The sequence below is a fragment of the Neodiprion virginianus genome, chromosome 7 (genome assembly GCF_021901495.1).
Source record: "Neodiprion virginianus isolate iyNeoVirg1 chromosome 7, iyNeoVirg1.1, whole genome shotgun sequence".
In the NCBI taxonomy this organism is placed as follows: domain Eukaryota; kingdom Metazoa; phylum Arthropoda; class Insecta; order Hymenoptera; family Diprionidae; genus Neodiprion; species Neodiprion virginianus.
Window position 1 is genome coordinate 18,524,598 of NC_060883.1, and position 23,201 is coordinate 18,547,798.

General features: G+C 37.3%; 4 protein-coding genes across 10 annotated transcripts in view; 2 read left to right on the forward strand and 2 right to left on the reverse strand.

Moving 5' to 3' along the window:
• Positions 1-3,039: 3,039 nt before the first annotated feature.
• Positions 3,040-5,955, reverse strand: LOC124308653 (transmembrane protein 267). The gene is made up of 2 exons (XM_046771561.1): positions 4,891-5,955; positions 3,040-3,525 (listed from the first exon to the last, which is right to left on the reverse strand). Exons 1-2 carry the CDS (start codon positions 5,176-5,178, stop codon positions 3,193-3,195), a joined length of 621 nt encoding a protein of 206 aa, XP_046627517.1. The 5' UTR covers positions 5,179-5,955; the 3' UTR covers positions 3,040-3,192.
• LOC124308655 (c-Myc-binding protein) lies at positions 5,956-7,408 on the forward strand. Its single transcript, XM_046771564.1, has 3 exons — positions 5,956-6,147; positions 6,413-6,534; positions 6,823-7,408. Exons 1-3 carry the CDS (start codon positions 6,118-6,120, stop codon positions 6,965-6,967), a joined length of 297 nt encoding a protein of 98 aa, XP_046627520.1. The 5' UTR covers positions 5,956-6,117; the 3' UTR covers positions 6,968-7,408.
• Positions 7,409-7,654: 246 nt separating this feature from the next.
• Positions 7,655-9,850, reverse strand: LOC124308654 (prefoldin subunit 3). The gene is made up of 2 exons (XM_046771562.1): positions 9,661-9,850; positions 7,655-8,849 (listed from the first exon to the last, which is right to left on the reverse strand). The coding sequence occupies exons 1-2, from the start codon at positions 9,742-9,744 to the stop codon at positions 8,358-8,360; spliced, it is 576 nt and encodes a 191-aa protein (XP_046627518.1). The 5' UTR covers positions 9,745-9,850; the 3' UTR covers positions 7,655-8,357.
• Positions 9,851-16,622: 6,772 nt separating this feature from the next.
• The window catches only part of LOC124308390 (proto-oncogene tyrosine-protein kinase ROS), a 40,525-nt gene continuing 33,946 nt past the window's right edge, over positions 16,623-23,201 (forward strand). For 4 of the 7 annotated variants that reach the window (XM_046771061.1, XM_046771062.1, XM_046771063.1 and 1 more), the window contains exon 1: positions 16,623-17,502. In XM_046771061.1, coding sequence (XP_046627017.1) covers positions 17,353-17,502 — 150 coding nt within the window. In that variant the 5' untranslated portion in view covers positions 16,623-17,352. The remainder of the gene's footprint in view (positions 17,503-23,201) is intronic. The other 3 variants (XM_046771064.1, XM_046771069.1, XM_046771066.1) reach the window with 2 other exon arrangements.

The following is a 23,201-nucleotide window of genomic DNA, read 5'->3' on the forward strand; positions in this document are numbered from 1 at the left end:
GTAGCGCAGATCCTCCTCGAGCGGGACGCCGAAGGCCCCCCACCATGATCCAAAAACTACGACGACACCATGCCGCTTATCACTGATTACACGTGGTGGATGTAGCCACTCTGTATAACGAGTGTCGCGATAACGGCCGAACCGTTCTTGATCGGTTTTCGTCGTTTCGTTTCACTCCGAGGTAATATCCGCGGTAGTTTGCCAAAGAGAGAACTTCTCTCGGTGCCAATTTGCATGACACTGCACTCCAGGTGTATACAACCGCCGACAATCGTCGTCGGGAGAATTTTCTTTCACCCCGTTCGAGTCTCTGTCCGTATCACGTATCACCGACGTTCCGAATATACCTGCCGCCAGCTAAGCAACCGACGAATCGTTGTTACGTCGAGTAAAGTGCAACGGCAACACACCGAGGAATGGATTACACGCGTTGATAATCCCCACCGTTCGTTTTCGTACTTCCATCGCGTACCGGAATTTTACTAGTATTATACTCGTGACTGGCTGAGTGACTCTTTTCGTATTGAAAATTTAGTACCGCGCGAAACTATCGTCGAAGTACGAAATCAGGTTGAAAACATTACAAATTTGATATAGCGACGTCGATTTCGATCCATTCGCGTGTCAAATTTACTATAAAAATTGTTGATTTTAACAAAAAAACAATTTTAAGAGAAACTAGAAAAATTTCGTTTCAATTTACAATATTTTTTTAGTAAACTTATTGTATATGTAAATTGAACATGAACAGTGAACGTGTGGCGAAATTTTTAACAGCGTAGTTTATAATAATTCTGAAACATTCGTTGAAACCTGTAACTTAATTCTTCAGTTCCGTTATGAGGTGAGATATGTGAAAATATGCACCAAAAATTGAGGATAAAAAGTGACTTTAGATACGATTTTATTTCATCTTCGATTCGTCGATTCTTCGATTCTTAGAACTGTGATGATATTTTTTTAGCCTATCTGTAAACGGGGAACTGAAGCGAACTTCAACTCGGAATGTCAGTTTACGTGGATATTAATAACGGACAGTTTGGTGAACGCGCGTTGTATTATTTATACAGGATATCTTACGCGAATGCGTGTGTTTGATCCAATAGCTGAGAACTCGTGTAAAAGAGAGAGAGAGGGGGGGGGGGGGGGAAACATCGGAGGAAAGACGTACGTAAACTGTAAATACAGGTGTTTTGAATTCTGTGTAAACAAATAGCAGCCGTCTTTATAATACGTAACATCGCACGGAGTGTAAACATTGCAAATCAATTTTATACAATACATACTTCTAGTATATAGGGTGTTACATGTACTTATTATACGCACTTGTGTTATACGGAGTGAATTTCTAACGACCGAACGGTTTTTGTGACGATTGATGCCTGCGCAAGATTTTAATGCGCATGCGCTAAAATTCAATATGACTCAACGTTTGTACACCGAGAGAAATTTTTAGTTGCTTTTACCGCTCAGTCCTTGACTATTTTCATTTTTTACCACGATCGACAAAATATAGTTCTAGGTAGAAAATGAAAATTAGTTTTACAGCCGTTACCGGAAATTCTAGTATCCGTTACTATTCTTTATCGTTACAATCGCTGTTGCTAGATTTTCGTGCAACTGTTGCGAAAATTTCATTCTTGTGCAACGATAAATTGACGTTGAAGCCTCGTTTAAGTAAAAAAGGAGAGTAAACCTCACAAACTAATTTTGCGTTGAAATTAGCGCAAAATGTTTGCACGTACCTCGTTTTTCGTAATTCCAACAATGTTCGAACAGTTTTTTTAACGGTACCTGTTTTACCAAATTTATCTAGCTACTGTGACAAATGAAATTTTTCTCGGTGTACGCGAATATCTCGTAATCGGTTAGAGTTGGGAAAATTTTGCGTAAGTACTTTTTTTTATAGATCGTGAAATTTCCTGTAAGAATCTGTGTTTAGATAGTTTATAAGTCAAGCCGTTTGCGAGAAGAAAATATTCGAAAATGGAAACAATAAAATAGCCACCTCTGAATATCAATATTAAGAGCTCATATTTCGCTGAGAAAAAGTAAATTTGCTGCGCTCGTCAAGTTTTCCAAATGAAACACCATATTATAAATACAATACAATATTGTAGAAGTTTTTAACAACGTTGTATCAAAATAATACAGTTGCCGTTTTTAGGAAGGAGAATTTTTATGGAAAACTTTTTAAAATTCGTAAAAAAAAATTCACAAATTTCAATACAGGTAAGTTATATGCGTTTAAATCTGTCGAATTTCTTTATTTTCTACAATCTTTTAGTTATAAAAAAATTAGCGAGTGCGGATTTGCAAGGTTTTCTTTCCGCACTTTTGTTTTAAGATAAATATGTGAAAGAAAAAGAATTAATTAAGTACAAGGTACAGTATCAGAAGTAATCTACGTGTGGAATCGTTATGGTAAAATAACAGATCGTAAGCCGTTGTGGTAATACTGAGTTCAGAGTTTGATTACTCTTGTAAGTTTCCCAATTTGAATTTTAATTCTGGTTGCAAAAAAAAAAAAAAAAAAATTGGTAGGTAATATATGTATATCGACTTTTTCCACAAAAAATAATTGATTTCGAGAAATCGAATAGCGGCGGAACTAGAGCAATAATTAATGTGGAAAATCTTGGGAAAAGTGATATTGTAGTAGGCATACGTATAACGATATACAAATAAACATTTTCAAATGCCCAGAAAATGATTAACATAACCGATAATTTTAAAAGTTGAAGATTACTTGCATGAATTTTCATGCTATAATGTGTACGAGACGGTAAGAAAATATATTTTTGATTTCTTTCTTGACTTTTCGACGATGGATCGATGCGACATTTCTTCTATAATTAACAACACGACTAGAGAGCTCGAGTAAATTTCAGTTGGATGACTAAATCGAAAGTGCAGGATGTCTACTAACAATAAAACGCGTGAAATCGAAATTTTCCGAGAGTTCGAGGTGTCCAGAATTTTGGAGAAAGCATACACTCTGGTTCATCTTCATCATGGTGTCAATTTTGAAGTGAATTCGAGGCGGAAATCGACATTTTAAAAACAGTTACTCATTGAAGGCAAATAAATAATATCGTTCGCGATAAGACTTAAAAATAGAATATCACTAGGACTTTATAAGGACGAGAAAACTTGAAGGACATTTCCAAGACGTCAAGGACTTGTTAAAGCTCAAACGTGAAGGACCGAAGGCTGCAGGCGGTGATCCTCTTGGATGAAATCTTGGGGCATTAGCCAATGCAGAGAGTAGGGCAAAGCCATGGCCATGAGGAGGTAGAGATGGTAGGGCAGAGGCGACGTTGATCCGAGGAAGAGGAACCACATCCCTCTTCTGGTGGCATCGCGGATGTGGTGACTGAGGAAACCGGTTATAATTACCCATAAGTAATAGCCGGACGCCGAATGGTGGAACACCTTGTAGCTTATAGCGCTAATCAGCAAGAGCAGCAAAGGTATCGATGAGCAATGTAAGATCGGCCTCTGCCCTCCCAAGTTCCGAGCGTCCTGTGAATAACGATCATCGTGGTTTACAAATCTGCTTGTTTTCTCAGGGTTGCCACTACAGTGTGCCTTATACATATTTCCGCGACGAGGAAATCGTAACGTTTAAAGTTTTTTCCCGAAGAAAATGAGCATCTTTTCGTTAACTTTTTCACTATCCATAACTGGATTAAAATTTTTGTAATGATTTTGCAGCATACTCGTGTAATTTAAATTGCCTGTATAAAAATGTCCGAGCACTTGATTAAAAATTTTTTTTTTATCGTCTGACAAAATTATTATACGTATAACGTAAAAGAATGTTATACACCTCTATTTTTTTTTTGTCACCCTATAACACGGATCGAAATAAAAATTGAAACTGGTTCCGTCTCTTGTTTTTGACTCGCTCGACCCTGCTGTCAAATCATTTTCAAAATTGAATAACGTGGCTTAAATATTACGCAAAAATAGAGAATAAAGGGGAAATTATTCCATACACTTATTACTGCTTTTCGTCAACGCATATCAAGCGGGCTTTTTTGGTGTTGGATATTTGGACGCGGGTTACGATGGCGCGAGTGAGTACATAACGTTGATTACAATCTAGATCAAAATTCTATTACCATTAATATAGATTTACATTCTCATTCTCAACTAACGATGTGTTAAAAATGTACGTGCGAAGTGACAAAATTGCATTTTTTTATCTTTTTTTTTTTACCATTGTGCTAATCTATAATCGTGTATCCGGATTTTATCAGATGAATCTTTTTAATTTTTGCAAAAAGTAAAAAATACATTACTTGAAATGATTAGGGTTTTCTTTTCATTTTCTCTAAAACGCTTCAATATCTTACCAAGCAATTTCTTATCCAGAATTTTTCAAGAATTGTTTTCCTCCCCGTTTTCCTCATTTGTCTCCGTATAGTTTCAAATAAATTCAAGCTCTGTGTTGTCAGGCAAAAAAAAAATTAAAAAAAAAATGGCAAACCATACAGGTGTATTTAAAAGTTGTACCGAAAATTTAGCGCGGACATTCAGAAGCCGGAAAGTAAAATAGAACTATATCAGTAACCGCAGCAGCTGCTAAAATTTGTTTAAATGCCTTTTCAGACTTTATAAATCATTGGCTTGATTTCTTGATGATGTTTTGAAAGCCCTTCGATTTGAACTCTACTTTAGCAATTTCAATTACCCTTCGCTTTGTGATTATACGTACGTTAACATCTGATCTGGCTAACATCCCAGCATTTGTTAAAAATATTTTAAACGCAGTAAGCGTGCCAATGTATTTGGTAAAAAATACGCATTGCAAAAAATTTTCGCCGAGAAAATGTCACGTTTTATAGAGTTAATTAATATAAGATATTAAGGTGAAATACTCACGCGCAATCTCCAACTTTTGGCTAACAAAAAATGATCCAAATCTATGAGCGATGATATTACGAAGCACAACGCTATGCCGAACGCGTTGCGAACTATCGATTTACCCGAGAGTGCGACGATAAGGGACCAGCTCAGGCCGCCGACGATAGCATGTGTCAGGTTATCGGATACCGCGCGTAGCTCGAGACTGCTTAGCCGGTAAAGTAGAACGTCACCGATCCGCGACGTTCCTCCTATCAGGATGGTCAGAAGAATGCGAACGACGGTTTCAGCCCGCAGAAAGAACATTCTAGACGCAAAACGCTGCTCTTGACTTCGACCCACGTCGCGGATTCACTCTAATCTTCGATACGATTCAACTTAGAATCAAGAAAATGTTAAATTTCCGCTCCATTTTACGTGTAATTATTACGCACCACGCGGTCGTCGTTGACTGGTCACAGTTCACACATCGCGCATCGCACCTGTCAGATTAATGTCCCGGTAGTTTTTTTTTTTACCGACAGAAAACGAGCGGTTGCGTTTTCGAACCTCGGATTTACCAAGATTTTCCCATTCCCGATTGTCACTTTTTTTTTACGCAATAGATTCGAGCTTGTCTGGAGTATTTACTCGAATCTCGCGAAATGTCCAACTTCTTCGGTCGGTAAGAATATTTACTCCTCGATTTTTGATGACTTCGTCAGGCGTTCGAATCAATATCTAATTCTATGCTTTGATAATTTATCCGGCATCTTTTTTTCAAAATCCGTTGTAGATGGAATATTAAGTACTTCTCGAAGGGTGATGATCGTTAAATTGTTATTGTCGACAGCTTGGAATTACAGTATACGAAAATAAAGCAATTTGGGACCCGTTTCTATTTAGCGGCATTACCACGCGACGAAAGAAATCTAGCGCTATTATTGGCTGAAGATAACAGATAGCTCCATGTGTACCAAAACACGCCTGCCGGCCCAATGAGTGGGCCCGATTTTCCCATGGCTCAATAACGTCACCAAAACGAAATTGCGACAGCGACAACTTTCGACTTTCAACTCCAACTAGGCCATAGATTACGTATGATAAAACCATATCGTACGCTATCGAATGCAATCAGTATTTGCGGACGCTGTTCGGATGTCGAAAGGTTTCGCAGGCACGATTCTTTAGGATAGGATTAATTCATAATTAGTAAATCAATCGTTCTTAAGTAGCAAATAACGACGCTCAAAGTATTATTTCGACATGTCTAACTACAAACAAGAATTCAACAAGGTAAGATCATACAGGGATCATTAGAGAAGACGGAGTCTAACCTAATCCAGAAACCATAACACATTACACAAAATCGATCAATAGTACACCTGTGACAACACTCTTTTTTTTTCTGCTAGTTACGAGTATTCTTGTCTTCGGGAAATTCTCACGTGATGGAATTTCACCAATTTAATAGATATCGAATATTCCTGTGCGATTTGCTTCCTCGATTTTTCTCTTGCTTCAATTTATCTTTCAAAATCTTGTGCTTTCTGTCCTTCAGCCAATCGATTCAAAGCGAGAGGAGTTCAGAAAATATTTGGAACGTGCCGGAGTTATGGATGCTTTGACAAAGGTGCTGGTTTCGTTGTACGAGGAGACCGAAAAGCCCGATGACGCTTTAGAGTATCCTTTGCAAAAGAATTTTTTCGACAAGAAATACTTGCTGAAAATTTTCATGTAACGTCACAGTGCTCACCGATCTGAAACATCCTTAGTCTTCTAAATGTTCTCAAATTTTTTGCATGAAATGTTCCACGAATTATTGTCTAAATATATTCGGCACAAGATGCGAATCCCGACCCTATTGACACAAAGAAAGTATCCCTTTTTTGGAATTTCACTTTTGCCAGTATAAAAAGAGCGGGCAATAAACTTGGTATTGAGAATATTGAACTTAACTGGAAACAACAGATACGTCCGAAAAAATTTGGGCGGCATAACGGACGCAGTATTAGAAACCGAGACACTGAGGAAAGAGTTGGAAGAGGCAAGGATGACGATCACTAGTTTGAAAGAGAAATTAGTCAAGTATGAGTCTGACGAAGGAGCGGAGTAACAAGTTCTTGTGGCAATACAAGTCGTCAAATACTAGTCCGTTGCTTGTCTTACGCGTTAAGCTGGACAGAAAACTAAAAACCTGAAGAAAAGAAATATAAACATATATATATATAAAAATATTCCAACTACCGATGTGCCTTAATTATTATATGTCTAGGAGTGAACTTTCAAAACTTAGTATTAAAATTGTAACGTGTAGACATTCTGAGAAATGTGTTATTTCCATTAGAAGTAGGCATAGTACATTCTTTACTAGAAGTGGAACATCGGTCGATTAAAACGTCTAGCTGCGTGTTGAGATGGTTTGGCAAACAAGTTCAAAACTAAATATTAAACCTCTTCGCTTTTCTCTTGACTTTCATCATTCGTTCCTATTCAAGAAAAGATAAATGGCATTTGTTACGTACTATCTGCATAGTACATACCATTAAATATTATTATTATTATTAATATATTATATTAAGACATAATCTAAGTTAGCTACCGTTGATTTCGAGATGAAATAATATAATGTATAAATAAGTGAATAAACTCTTTTTATACAGAATGCAGCTTGTCTTGTTTATTCATTGGTTTTATTCTTCCTTCGCTTTTAATATGGTACAGTTTTCGGTCTTTGTTGAATTTTTTTTTTTTTTTGGTTTTTTTTTTAAATTACTATTATTAAAAGATTACGAAGCTTGTGAAATTGGCGGTATGTTTTGCATCGACACAATTGTTAAAAGTATAAATTATGCGTACAGTTTTCAAGATACCAATCGACAATGTTCCAACAATCAAGCGTTTCCTCAGATATTTCTAAACCTCCTCGGAAGTCTCGAAGTTCTGTTTTGTCTAATTACGGCTGTAATTTTCGGGAGACCGAGTTTGAGATACGCAGATGTGAAAAAGGAATGAAATAATCGGAAAAGCCTACGATCGATAAAGTAACGCTTAAAATAGTGCAAAACCTAAAATTCAGCAATCAACGCACGGATGAATAAATTTGGTTGCACGCAAATTTAGATAAGAGTTATTATTGCGCACTCTTTGAAAACATTAAAATAACAGCGAATGTTGATAGCCTAGCATCGGTAGTGTACGCAGTAAAGGCAGCATGATATTTGAGTTAGTTTAGCATGAAATTGATTTTTTAGATATGCAAAAATTGTTACAAATGTCCTCTTCAGATATGAAAACAACGAATCGAAACCACGACTTGATACATTCGCATGCTAACGATAACTTTTTGTGTTAATGGAAATTCCCCCGAGGAATTAACTTTAATTTGTTCTTTTCAACGCACAGTTGCGTGCAAGCAAGGTGAGTTTAAATAATTAAAAAAAACAAACAACACCATCAGTTCCTGGAGCGACGATATTAATTTGTCAAATCTTAGAAAAAAAGTTTCACGTCGACTTCATAGCCTGTCTACGTTTAACATCCCAATTATAAACCCTAGCCATGTTGACTTCCGTCGTTGTAAACTGGTCGCGCAAAAAGTCCAAATCGTGCTCTAGATAGCTAAGATTTCTCTTAGCAGCCTCAATGTTTTTGACTAGCAGCTCTTGGGCGTCATCCAGCATGTATTCCAGCATCACGTTGGCTCCCAGCCAGAGGCAGACTTTATTGGTCGGCGGTACCAGGGCCCTGGCAAAGACCTGCTCCGACAGTAAAAACTGGGTCTCTAGATCCTGGCTGCTGTTCTTCTCCGCCTGAAGCTTCTCAATCATTTCAAGTGACCGCTCCAACTCCGGTATTTGCGTTCTTAGCCTCCGACGTTTGTTCGATAAATTACACTCCATGAATTTGTATTTACTGTGCTGCTCGTCCAGCTTCTTCAACACCTTGTCCACCGATCCTTCGTTATCTGGTTTCGCCATAAATGCGTCTACATCTTCCTGCCGTGCAAAAATTTTCTCCATCATTTCTTACGATTTTTTAATACAAACATTAAGCCAGAACTATCGGCCGAGGTTGGAATATCAGGTTGTCTTATTCGGAAAAGAAGAAATAAATTCGCTCCAATTAGTTCCTCAAACTTTTCAATCAACAGTCAACAAATACTGAAACAAATTGACGAATCTATTCTGCTATTTTGTGTCTATTCTGTACCAAAAACTTGGAAAAGTATTTATCAATACGTAAACACCAATCCGAAGCGACGAACTGATATGTATTTGTAACGAGATGGGTACGTTAATCCTCGACGCAGCGGAGAAAATTTTTTTAGAAATCTAAAAGACAAAGCGCAAACTGACGAGTAAAGAACGAAAGAATCATTTTTCCGATACTTGTTTGAAAAAGAAAAATATCACGCTTCAGGGACTCGATCTTTGGGGGAATAAATGTCCTTTGAAAATGAGACGAAAACGAGACAACTTCAAGTGATTGAGCGAGACAAAAGATTGTCTCTATCAAATTGGAGGGTCGAAAAAACGAATGAAACCATATAAGGCAAGGAAATGTGATGGTGAAAGAAATTACGCAAGTAAGATCGATAATCGCACGGTGTTATTGCTGCCCGCGTTTTGGGCGCCGGTAAATTATTATCTCAAGGATGGTTTCGCTTGACAATTGAACGGAAAGATAAACGGATAAAAAACGTAAGTGATAGTTTTTAGATCTTAAACTCGTATCGGAGCAGATCGAGTGGATCTTTCACGATCGGTAAAAGGGATGTTGGGAAGTTAGTTTGAAATGATCACTTACCACGAAGTCTGCCTCCGGTATTCCGGCGTATGATTTTTTTTCACCTCCTAGCTTGGTCTCCGGATTATTAGTACCTTCCTCCATGTTGATATTTTCTACCTTTATTCTATTTTCTTAATCACTCTAAGCAGATCAAATCGCCGTTCTCGCGTGTCGCTGTCGGTTCGTGCGAATTTCCACGGTTTATCTGCTGTGTTGTAGAGGGGACAACGTATCGCGATATTCGGCCTCGCTTACATCTAGCTTCATTGTCTAGCTTCTCCCTTCGATCGGTAAGACAGGGACCGATAAATAGTTTTCTCCTCTATGTTGCATTTCGCTGATACTTGGAAAGATTGCATTGTTGTTCGGCCTCACGTCTAACTTCATTGTCTCGCTTCTTCCTTCGATCGGTAAGACAGGGACCGATAAATAAGTTTCTCCTCTAATAATTCGTTTTTTTCCTCTATCGTGTATTTCGAAATAACGCATTGATGTTTCATTGTAAGACAGTTTTGAGTTAAATTGTCGAATGTATGATGAGTGGATTCAGAATTGAAATAAATTTTTACCGTTATTTCTCTTCTTACTTCTTCACTTTAAATTCACAATGAAGAAAAAGCGCGCATTATTCTTGAAATTAGTAGAATGAGAAATTGAGAAAAAACAATCTAAATAAGGCGTAGAAGATTCTAGTTTTTAACTAAATGGAAAACGTAATCATCTGCAAAACTGTTTAATCTATGTGATACTAAAGAAATAAAGTCTGAATTATTGTTTACCGAGTGATCTTCTTTTTCAAATATCAGTAGAAATATTTTGATTAAAAGTATTTTTTTTTTCCGCGTTGAAAGAAGAATTACTTGTGCATCTCGCTTCGTTTAGAAACCTCAATAATGCTGAAGTAGCATTTTTTAATCACACGATCGCAGTACTGATTTGACGCATTTCTCTCACGAGCTGCGCAGTTAGAATCTGGAAGGACTTTGACACAGTCGGCACGAGCAATTTTGCAATATCGATGAAAAAATAACTCGAATCATTCGAAGATCAGTCCGTGATTAATGATCACGATGACACACTGCAGTACATAGTCACGATATGGCCATAGTTAAATATGCATATTTTCTCCGTGAGTTGGATGATTCGTCTTTGCTACAACGATCGTGATCTTTCAATAGAGTTAATTTCGATCTGACAAAAACCGATAGACGTTTTTTCGACTTAAAGCATCAATGGTGCGGCATAACGTTGTTTGCTCGCAACTTACAGAGTACTATTATTTCACTTTAATCCTAGGAATAAACACCGAATGAAATTTGGTGTAAGTAAATTGAGAGTCTGAAAAGTTAGTAAACACATTTAAGACGCGTATTTTACTAGTTTTATTCGTCAAGATAATGGGGGACTGGGACCGTAATATAAGTATCACTGGTACGTTGCATGACGATTATTCCCAACATCTGACCACGCGCCAGAGCTATACTCTTAAATTAAACCGTTTTATGTAACGTCTAGCTGCTCATCAAACCGACGATAAACGACCGTTTCTATAACAGCGCAATTACTCGCGACTCTAATTTATACGAATTAGATCCACCTGCGTCCATCAGGTGCTGATTCGTGTATTGCGGCCAATTGACGGAATTGATGTATAAAAAGGGGGAGTGAATTGACTTGTCTCCTTTTTCCGTAAACATTAAGAATTCAGAATTTACTAAAGTACCTACTTATTGCAAGGACATGGAAAATTTCACAGTGAAATACAGGACAATTCTGATGGAAGCGCGTCAAAACAGGACACGATGATTGCCCATAAAACAATTGAATAAAGTAAATTATACAAAGATCAAAACGTCCCGTTGTAAACTTGGAAAAAAATCCGTCAGTCGTTTTCAATATCATTTCTTTACTCTGTAATAGGTATTTGTTATCATTCAATAGATAAAGTTTGTATTTCGTATAAATAATAATTCGAATTTTTAATTCCATCAAAATTTTTACGGGTGATTACAGCTGTTGTGAGAAATTGTCACGATTTTTTTAGATTTTTTTTTTCGTTCGTGTGTTCTTGAGATATGAATTTAAAAAAACAAATTTTTTTTATCGAAAATCACAGCTTCCTGAAAGATTGACCATATGAGTTGTTTTCTTTGTTTTCTTATAATCTTTGAACTCATCAATTGCGATACGATTTTTTGATTTAAAGATCAAACTTCACGATTTCGACAGTTTGGACATTTTTTATTTATTTTTTTTTTTTTTTTTATTCTTCTAATTTCTTATAAAAATCAATGTATGAAGTTTTTTTTTTTTTTTTTTACAAATCATGCCGTCGTATTTATCGTGGGGGTCACATCTCATTCTGTTTTTTTTCTTCTTCTTTTTTCTTTTTTCCTTTCGAATTTGAAATTTCGTTGAAATTTGATGAAATGAAAATTTCGAATTCTCATTTCCGTACGTTTTGACAGAAAATGCTTGAAATAGAATTTGGGATCGAGAAGAAAAATCCATCTGATCGAATATTTTAGTGGAAAAACGATCAGGATAATGGATAAAATTTTTTTGAGGAATTAATAAACAGCAATCGCGGTTCTTTGGGCCAGACAACACGCTGCACGCTCTCACATTTATTATACATGTATGTATATATGTATATATATATATATATGTATATATATATACACATATACATACACAATATATTACGTATGTATCTACGCTTTGTACATATATGTATATAAATGACGAGTGTCATGCAATCCGCACCCGCACCCCGCATATTATGAGCATCGCGCAGCTCCAGACGGATGGATTGACTTGCCTGGAGCACAGCGTATTATCTCCCACATCCCTAATAGCGCTAATAGATCTCTTCACCCTCTTCAGACATCGTATTCTCTCTCTCTCTCTCTCTCTCTCTCTCTCTCTCTCTCTCTCTCTCTTTCTCTTTATCTCAGTGTTTTAATAACCGAGTTAATCCACGCTATACTCGTAGAATTTCTTCTTTGCAGGCTACCGTATCGTAAAATTCCACAATACTTGTTTTTCAGTGTTGAATTTTATTTCGATTCTCTTCATTTTCTATTGACAATTAGTATCCAATATAATACACACACACACACACACACTATTATGTCTTTAATTATTATTCTTTTCGCTTTGGATCCGACATGGCGGATGAAAATCAACTGTTGACGTTTTTGATTATTGTCAGAATACGTTTGGTACGAAATCTAATCCAATGAACAAAACGGCGCAGAGACAATGCTCTGACTCTTGAATTACGTGACAGAAGTCGAGAGAACGAAAGAGCATACGTGTTACTAAAAACTGCGGGAAAAGATGAACACGTAAGATTTTTTGGTAAAATATAATAATTTTTGGTGTAAAAATTAGCCAACATGGACTTATGCATAGGTAGAACAATTTTTAAGGTCAATACAGAAATTTATAATTTCTTATTTATTTATGATACTAGTAATGAGAAAGAATAGTAACGGATACTAGACTTTTCGGTAACAGCTAGAAAACTAATTTTCATTTTCTACCTCGAACTATATTTTTCGATTGTGGTAAAAAATGAAAACAGTTATATAGACCGAGCGGTAACCGGAACTGAAAATATCCCTCATTGTCAGTGTGAATAACGAAAATCACTCCGTCGAAGACTAAAATCTGCTATCGTTTTTTATTTTCACCTTTTTCCTTCAAGTTTTGAGTAAAATCTGCGCTCTCATTCTCATCTCCGTCCGTGGTGAGATTAACGATTCTCCGTTATATCTGTACGGCGAGACTCGTGATCCGGGTGTCGCGATGTCGGTTGCAGATAGCAAACAGGAGCGGCACTCTGGCCGTTGGTGAATGGCTGAGGCTCCGCGGCCGATGGATAGGATAGGAGTAAGCTCGTACATTGGCCATTTCCGCAGGAAGTCCAGCTACCAACCTGTACTGTAACGGTCGTTGAGATTGGAATTGAGCTCGCTATATGTTTCCTACGTAATGCATCGATCTCGATTCACCTCCTCCGGTCGTTCATGGTCGACGGCCAATTCAATATGTCCCGCATAGTTATCGAAAGAGATCGGTCGCTACCTACCTACACACCGCTTAAAGAGCTACTCAATTAAGGTTTACAAATCCCAACGGAGACCAATCTGGTATTTACCAAAACTTTGCTCAGGATGCATGGGACGTAGTCAGGCCAAAAATGTGTGCGAAACGCTGAACGTTAGGAAACGAAAGTATGAAAAGTGCTACTCGAGCCAATCAACTCAAATCTAATTTCAAAAGAATCGGTGATACGCGGTATTGTTTTCGTAAAACACTCGATTACAAATATAGACACCTTATTTTTAACAACGTCCGAAGGTAAATCGTATGATTTTACTATTTTTCATCACCGAAAAAACAGTCTCGTTGATTTTATCCGCGATCGTTGGTATATAATAAAAAAATCGAAAGGTTCGTTAAAACTCACGTTCAGGGTTTAAACATTTTTTGCAAATCAGATTTCATTAGATCTGCAGCTTTGACAGTCGTACTTTTTAAATTTTTTTTTTTTTTTTGCAACACATTTTTCAGCTTACTGTACATCTCGTAAGCTCATCGATAAATTATCAACGGATTCATTGAATTTATTGTTCGCTCTTTCATCTGTTAGAAAACAGCCTTGAAATTTGCGCCAATGTTTAAATTATACTAACTTTATACAAACGTATGTACAAACAATAGAAAGACAAAAAAATTGATGGTAAATAATTCCTCGAAACTGCAGATTCTCGGTTAACAAATCACGACTTTGGTTCAAATGCAGACCCTGCGGCTCGCAGGGATTTGATTTTCGTATTTACATACCCTAATTGTGTCGGCTATGGGGGAAAAGGAAGTCTGAAAGGTTCTCTAATTATTGACCATTCGTTGAGGCAACCAGCATGCCGAGGGATTCGAAAAATCGAGAGTAAATAATAAAATTTCGTAGCAAACATCAGACGGCGAAGGATATGTATGTATATATATATACATATATGTGTTTCCCTCGTTTCTTCGTCCCGCAAACATTTCAGAAAGTCACGTGTTTGTCCTTGTCGAAGATGCGGCTGCAGGGAGAGTATAATAAAGAAGAACGAGAGAATACATTACAAGACGACGAAGAAAAAAAGAAAAAAAAGAAGAAGAAGAAGAAGAAGAACGCGGAGGGAAAAAACGCGGAGAAAAAGGTTTGTTTGACGATCTTTTCTCCGTTTGTTTTGTCCCTACGAAGTGTGATCGACACAATGGACCGAAAGGCAAAGGTCAGACAGTCGTCGGCACCGCCCGCCTTTTTACACAAGTACGACCTCACGTACCGACCAAGAACCAACCGCAAGAGAAGATGCGGTCCGGACCCGCATACGAGGAGGAGGAACGGACGCGGAGAGGACGCACACACGCGTCGAAATGCATCTAATACGTGGTCACAATGCCTTGGCTTGCGACGAAGAGAAGAGAGGAGTCGGGACGTCGGTGTAAACGATACAGAAGAAGAGCGCACGCGACCCAAACTCGCAAATTCATCCATCTGCCCCTTGGCTGAACCTACAATCTTAAAACTGGGATCTACTTGGAAACAATATTCGTGAGGAACACGATGACGCGGTCATGGACTCGGATCTTAATTCAGAGTTGAGAATTGGATAGACTTGCGACCCAATTCTTGGAATTCTTCGGCGAAGATGGAAAGCGGACCATTTTGGCGACCGTTAGGATGTCGGGGTGGATTATAGACGCCTCAAAGAGTTCGCAGGGTGTCGAGTTAAAAGGTGGGAAGATCGATATCTTCGTAGATGTAAGGTAAGTGACACGTTTAGACCCAGTCTTGGAGAATTTTATTTTGTAAATGTTATAAACTCAGGGCAAAAATTGTCAATCTCTCGATGACTAAAACCAATTGCTAGATGGTTAAACGACACATATTTATTTTTAGGTAGATTTAGAGCCAAGAATCAAACGGATACAAACAAAAAGGATAAATAATTGCAATTACACGTAGCGTAAACGATCGATGTTCCCGAAATGGTTGACGTTTAGTTGCCGAGGTGTCCAGATTGAGCGCATAAATTCATTCCAGAGTCCTGGTACATTTAAGTAGGTGAATAGGACATAGGTCGTCCGATTCAATTTGGGTACATACCGAGTATACAAATTGGTGAATGGACATTGTAAGTGCATTACGAGAAGAGCGGGTCAACCTGCCAATTGACCATTGTCCATTTGCCCATACGTATTACACGTATGGATGCCTGGGCGATGTAGATAAAACGCGGAGTGTAGGTACATGTGCATTGCGTTATACGAGAGTATAAAGAGTCGCGACGATACCACCAAGTGCCATTATAAATCGAGTGCTTCAGCATCTGCCGCGTATCGTCAGGTCCTTCTAAGCTCATTGCTCGCATGATAGAGAGAAAGAGCGTTATGATACTTCTGGAGGACTGTTACGTGTCTCTCAGGCAATTGTTCCAGGACGCTGGCTAATGAAGACGGTTCACCACCGGTCTCTTAGGCCGTGACCGGCAAATATTTAGCCTGACATGCAAAAAGTCGGATGATCGTGGTAAGAAAAAGTTTTCGGTAAGTAAGTTGAAGACGGTCTCGAATCGATGGGTACGGTCGTGTTTAACTTGAATTCAATCCGTTATCCACGTTCGAGTAGGTATTCGATTCTGCCTTGATTTGTCCAATGAAACTTCACTGCGGAATAACGAGTTAATTATAATCTGAATCGAGCTGTTATTAACCCTCGGATAATTGTTTATCGCGTTTCAAGCTATAGTATAACAAGACACTGTTTACGTTGATGAAAGTTTCCAGTTCCATTGGACGGAGAGCAAAGTTGATGATAGTTCATCGTTATGCGAGTGTGTCTTCTCTATCTCTCTCTCTCTCTCTCTCTTTCTCTCGGTCTCGCTTTAAATACGGTGACTCTCTTTCCGTGTCTTTCGTCCTGAGTGTTTCAAGTTGACGACCGTCGAGGGGAGTGGAGTAAATAAGGGCCGAATCCAGAGCATTCAAAGTGGTGAGCTACGCCAACTTGGAAGGCAAGCCAACGGCCGTAGTGGGGTGCGCACCGAACGACTCTTTGCTTGGACTTTCGTTGGTGTTCGAGGCCCCCAGAGCGGAGGCAAACTAGCCAGTTGCTCGCTTGTGCGCGCACCCGCAACTTGCTCGAGTCGGAGTAGATATTAAAGGTTCATCGCCTTGACCCACGTTGCCCGGATCTGAAAGAACCGAGCTTGTTTGTCGAAGAAGAGTAAACGCGAACGAAGAGGAACCAACGAAGAGGAACGAAATTGTCCTGGATTCAAATCGCACTACCAAAAGTCAAGTGTCTCGTCGTGCGCGTTACCCGAAGAAGAATCGCAACCTTGCGAAGACGTTGGATACGGACAAGTAGATAAAAAATGTTGGACGACGCACGAATTTGGAAAATTTAGTGTTCTTTGACCTGTGTTTGTGTCTGTGTCGTTCTGTGATAGTTGAACGAATTTCGACTACCGCTGCAACATTTTTTATTTTTTTTCTTTTGCTTTTCACACTCGATCCGAGGAACAAAAGGACTAGAAAAATGAATCTGAGGATATAGAGAGCTGCAGGTTGAAGGCATCCTTATGTACATGAACGCCTAGTCACGTGTACGTATTATGCAGGGGGTGAACGAAAGCGGGTGATATTATGGTAGGGCTGCGGATATGGGTTTTGATCAGGCTCTGGGCCCTGATTCCTGGAGTAGTGGGACTCCTTCCGGAGGACTTCGACGTCGGAAGCCCCACGAGCTTTGAACAGGATTGCATCGCCTGGTGTCGCGATCTCGACGTCAACCAGGTGGGTATAGAAATAGAAACAAAAAAAAAAAAAAAAAAAACAACTCGGTTAAATCGTGAGATTTATCGATTGTACTTGAAGATTCTTCGCCGACAAGTTCGCCTCACTTTATTGAACGGGATTTTCAGCCGATCCTCTTTCCGCGACTGTTTTTTCCTACCTCTCTTACGGATTCTTTGGAACGAAAAGTCAACCAGAGAAAAACGTTCCCCGTTGATTATTCTTGATTTTTTACTAATTATAAGTGGATCATTAATTTCTGAATAGTAATTGACGACGAGGTTTTGTTACGTCTCACTTATACGTGGGATAATCGAAGTATTTCACAAGGTGAACCGTTTGGAAAAATTTAACGCATTTCTTATCACCACAAACGAGTCGCGATTTATCGCACGTTGCACTTAAGAAGACCTTCGGTTATGCGATAGAAACGATTAGTGAAAAATTAAATAACTGCAAATATGTATATATATATATATATATATTATAATGGTAAAAGTTACAAACGAGGAAAACAATGTTGAATAAATCAGATATTACGAATAATAATTATTGATTTGCAGAAAGGTACAGATCGAATATAACAAGAACAACGTAATATCATACGACCTCAATACTTTCGATATAATTATAAATAATATTTTATACGTATACTATTTCAAGATTAATTTTATTTCGGCGATTAAATTTTAATTAACGTTACAGCGGCAACTTTTTCAAAACTGTACGACTTATACATACATACATACATACATATATACATATGTGTGAATACAAGACCAAGAGTTGTACGAACTTCGTAAGCAAAAACAAAAAAAAAAAAAAAGAAAGAAAGTTATTCATTGCAATTTTGCCCAAATCGACTATAAATAGCACATTTTTTCTTCCAACGATAAGCGTTACCGAATCGGTGGTAAAAATTGAAGGTAAAAAAAGTTTTGGTAAAAAAAAAAAAAATTCGACACGACGAACGTCGCTATACGAGCTCGATGTTTACAATTTATTTCTTGCAAAGTGTTAATTAAAAAATAAAAACTCCTCATATATATATCGTACGTTATTTATATTACACTGCGATCCACGTTGGCAATCATCATCAATCTTCTCCCAATTAGAAGCGGTGATACGTTATATAATAATATTGTGTGTTTAATCAAAAACAAATTATTTTCTCATGTTAGGGATTATTTTATCTCTTGGTGGTACTTTTTTTTTTTTTTTGTTTTTTTCTCTCTCTCTCATCTCTATTCTCCGATACGAAATTCGATTCTTTTCTTTCGCAGTTCGGTTCTTTTTTGTTTGTTTTTTTTTGTTCTTCTTCTTTTCTTCAAATTACGTCACAGTTTGTTAATTGTTAGAAAAAATTATGACACGAGAGACGGAGAGAAGGATAGAAGCAATATCGTAAATTTCTCTGTTCAAATACATTATAAATTTACGCGTTGAATCGAATATAAGAGATGAAAAATAAAATAAAAAAAGGAAAAAAAAAAAAATCAAGTGGAAAGAAAAGGAGAGAGAGAGAGAGAGAGAGAGAGAGAGGAAAATGGCCGTCTACGAAGGACGTATCAATTGAGTTGCTCTTCACTCACCATTCCCCCCCCACCCACTAACGACTACGACATGTAACGACGGTAGTATATATTCATTAATTAAGTTAAACCATAGACCACAGAACGGTGGCCTTAAGCTTAAGCTCCTGGTACATCTCGAGATCCGCGCAGCCTGATCGCAAAGAGATCGTACGAATGAATTTTCACACGGAGGCCGCGAAAATGGCGCGAAATTTAATAAGCTTTGAATATTCGTCACGTAGGACGAGAAGGGAAATTTGTATCGTCGAACAATGAACGCTGGATAACGACAAACGAACGTGAAATGTAAAAAAAAAACACAAGCCAATCAATTTTACAGAAAAAGAAACAAAGCCGGTGCGTTAATTTGACGAGAAACGAATAGAAATAAATTTATTAAAAAAAAAATAAATAAATAAAAACACACACGCGCGATCAATGACAGTTCACAGCCGTAAATCGAGTATTTTTAAAGATTAATGTCTCGGAGCTGAGTTAGTATAATAGATACGAAAAAAGATGAGGAGCAAAGGATTTGATGGGTTGTATGTGGGGGGAGGGATGTTTTTTTTTTTTTTTTTCAACCGTACTCAATTAATCCTCCTCATCCTCCGCCTGTCGTTTTCTGTCCAAGGACTGTAATTATCGCGTCGATTGACGAGAGGCTTGGATTAAACGTTTCTCTCAATTTTTTGTATTGTTTTTTTTTCTTTTTCTTTTTTTTTTCCTTTCGCTCGAGAACAGTAAATGATCAGAAAAACTTCCTTGCGAAGAGTAGGAGAGAGAGAGAGAGAGAGAGAGAGCGAGAGATATATAATCTGTCATCTGTCTGTGATTTCAAGCATTGTACACGGTGGAAAAAAGGGATTGAATCAATCTTGACGGGGGGGTGTTTTTTTTTTTTTTTTTTTTTTTTTATTCAGTATTCGTTCAAAGCTTTCTTCTTCTTCTTCTTTTTAATTGAAAAAAAATCGGTAGGCTTTGAAATATCGCTAGTTCTTTTTTTTTTTTTTTTTTACACTTCTTCTTTCTCACCCTCGCAATTAGTATAACGCGAATCGATTTTTTCTCTTGCGTTTAACGTTGTGCGAATTTTTCTTCCCCTTTCATTATCACTACTGTGTACATACATTCAATTAATGAAGAATATTTCCTAAAACTGTTTTTATATGTAAAATGAACGAATCTGAATCTGATTCGATCGACTTTGTACAGCCTAATTTTTATACCCTCGAATTCGATCGCTTGAAAAAACAATAAAAAAAATAAAATAAAGGTCAAACTACTTGTGATGCTGTAATTCGAAAGAAGAAAAAAAAAAACAAGAAAACCAGAAACTTCCGTTGACCAGTTTTATTCGCATAAAGTTGTTGTCGAGATCTTACAAACTATGGATTTGATGCAGTTTAAAAAAAAATGTAGTTTTACGCAGTTTCTGAATTAAAGGCTACATATGTATATATATAAATAAATATATACAAAAATTTATTATTCATTTTGACCGAGATCGGAAGAACATTTAGAGATAGAAGAGGAGACGAAAGTGAAAAAAAGAGAATGAAAAAAAAAAAAGAAACGTGACCGTTACACTCTACAAATGGGTTCAAGAGTCAAGTTATATACTACATTCGTGACGCATGTCTTCGCGGTTGTTATCAGTTGAAATGATTCCCTAAATATCTAAGACCATCGTAACCAGAATGGATAATGAAAAGGTTTTAATGCAGGGCGGTGTGTATGTTGTACCTACATTACACGTTGTACATTATAATTTATGGAATTCCTTATCTCCGCACGGTGCATTCGTGTATATTTTTACGGTATACATTACATACGAATGCACCATGCGGAGATAAGGAATTTCCATAAATTATATGTAATAACGCGATAACGAGAAACATATTTATATTTATAACCGAGGCGCCTAAATTCATTCACACCCAGCCCCGTACGTTTGTAAGTGATCCAAGCGTTTTTTTTTTTTTTTCTTGTTTTTCTAATTGTAATTTTCATTTCATCGAAGTTGTACGTGATTTATGGGACTTGAAAACGATTCGTCGATGCACCGTCGTTGTAATATCGACGGAGAATGGCGTGAATAAATCATCTACACGGTATTGCGGTACATGTATGCATGTATAATGTGTGTGTGTGTGTGTGTGTGAATACTTCAGAGATGTGTAGAAAAACGTGGAACATCTATTGACAGTCGCAGCACGAGTAGGAAAATTCTTATCTTGTCAATGTTGGCCCGCTGAGTGACCTGCTCTAGTTGCGTAACAGATCATCCTTCACCCATTCCCGCGTTCAATGACGACGAGCATCGACATTCACAGGCCAAAATGCAGAATTTTGTATCACCGTGAACGATTGAAAGATATGAAAATATTGGGGGGGTTGAAGTTCCGAAAGGAATTAATTCTGCATCATTTCGTGGCGAAACATGAAGGAAAGAAATGAAACTTTGAAGAGACAACAAAGTTTCGAATGGTCGGAAACACGTTGGGTCAAGATTCCGAAAATTTAAGTTACGATTGAGCAAAGATACGATAAGTAGATGTTCCGATAGCGAAAAATTCTGAGAAATAAAGTTTCGATGAAGTAAAATTCGGAAAGTTGAAATATACTCGGACAGTCAGAGTTTACTCGACGAGTGGGTGGAAAAATTGAGAATGTAAAAATATCGAAAATTCCTAAAACAACGAAAGATCAAATTGGTGAAATTTCATCGAGCCAAATATTCACAGAAATGAAAATCTTGGATCATTCGGAATTTCGATGTTTCGGATCTTTTAATTTTCTCACTTTTGCTCTTTCGGAATTTTTACCTGTCGCAGTTACGCCTTTTTGGCATTTTGTCCTCTCGGAATTTTCATGTTTCGTAAAAGTTTGATTTCTTTACATCAAGTTTCGCCACCAAAAAATTCGGAATTTAACGTTTTCGAAATTTCTCAAGTTCGGAATTTCAATCCTGCCCCAAAATACGAAAAAGTAAAGGACGTGGAGCACGTTGTGAAGATTACAAATAAATCTTGTTTATCAATATTTTTTTTTGTCTCCCGAATTTAGGGAAATTATAAATACCAAAAAGAAATTCAGCGTAAAGACAGTTTTTTTTTTTTTCTGCTTTCTGATATTCATTAGGCTGAGAAACAAATGTTATTCGACTCGAAGAAATCTGCACGCGTTTATATTCCGCATACGAAAAATTGGACCAATTATCATTTCTTCCAATCGTGTAACAAGAAGTTAAAATAGTAAATTTTCGAAATCGTAAAAATTTGAAAAATTCACCTTTGTCGAATATATCTCACTTGATTTTTGAGCAAAATTGTCATCAAAACGGTCGACTTGTTTAAATATTAATTTCACGAATCGCGTATCAAAAATAACATCGACGAAAACGATTTATTTGTTCCCAGCTTCCGTTTTCTCGCGATAATAAAAATACTAATACACTTTTTGCTTTTTTCTGTTTCTAATTACTACTCACTCAAACTGTTCTGTTAAAAATTAATTTTAAAAAACATGGTTTAAAAAAACAAACACAATAAAAGAAAAAAATCAAAGCAATTTCAAATACACGCGCGTATATAAGCTCCTCTGGACACACTGGGCACAATGGACTTCCGGCTGGGCCTCATATCCTGTTGCCTGAAACGGTGTGTAACAAACATATGACATGTACAGGTGTGTGTGTGTGTGTGTGTGTGTATACGCGTAATAATTTGCGTCGTTTGAAGAATAAAATTATGCACACTGAGAAAAATTTCATTTGTGACAGTAACTATAGAAAAATTCAGTAAAACAGGTATCGTTAAAAAAAAAACTGTTTGAATATTGTTGGAATTACGAAAAAGCGAGATGTATACCTATATACAGATAGTTGGTTTGAATTTTTTTATAAAAATATTCTAATTATCCATACACGTATCGCGTGATAGATCAATAATCGCGCGAAACTTGTAATAATTATAAACGCGAGATAAATGATGTTTAGTGTATAATACGAAAGGCCTGCGCGTTACTTATCGAGATAATAAATTCTTGAGATATTAAGACAAATTGCGATAATTGTATTAATATTCGCGGTCTAGGGAAAAGATGTCGCGTTAAACGCTTGTG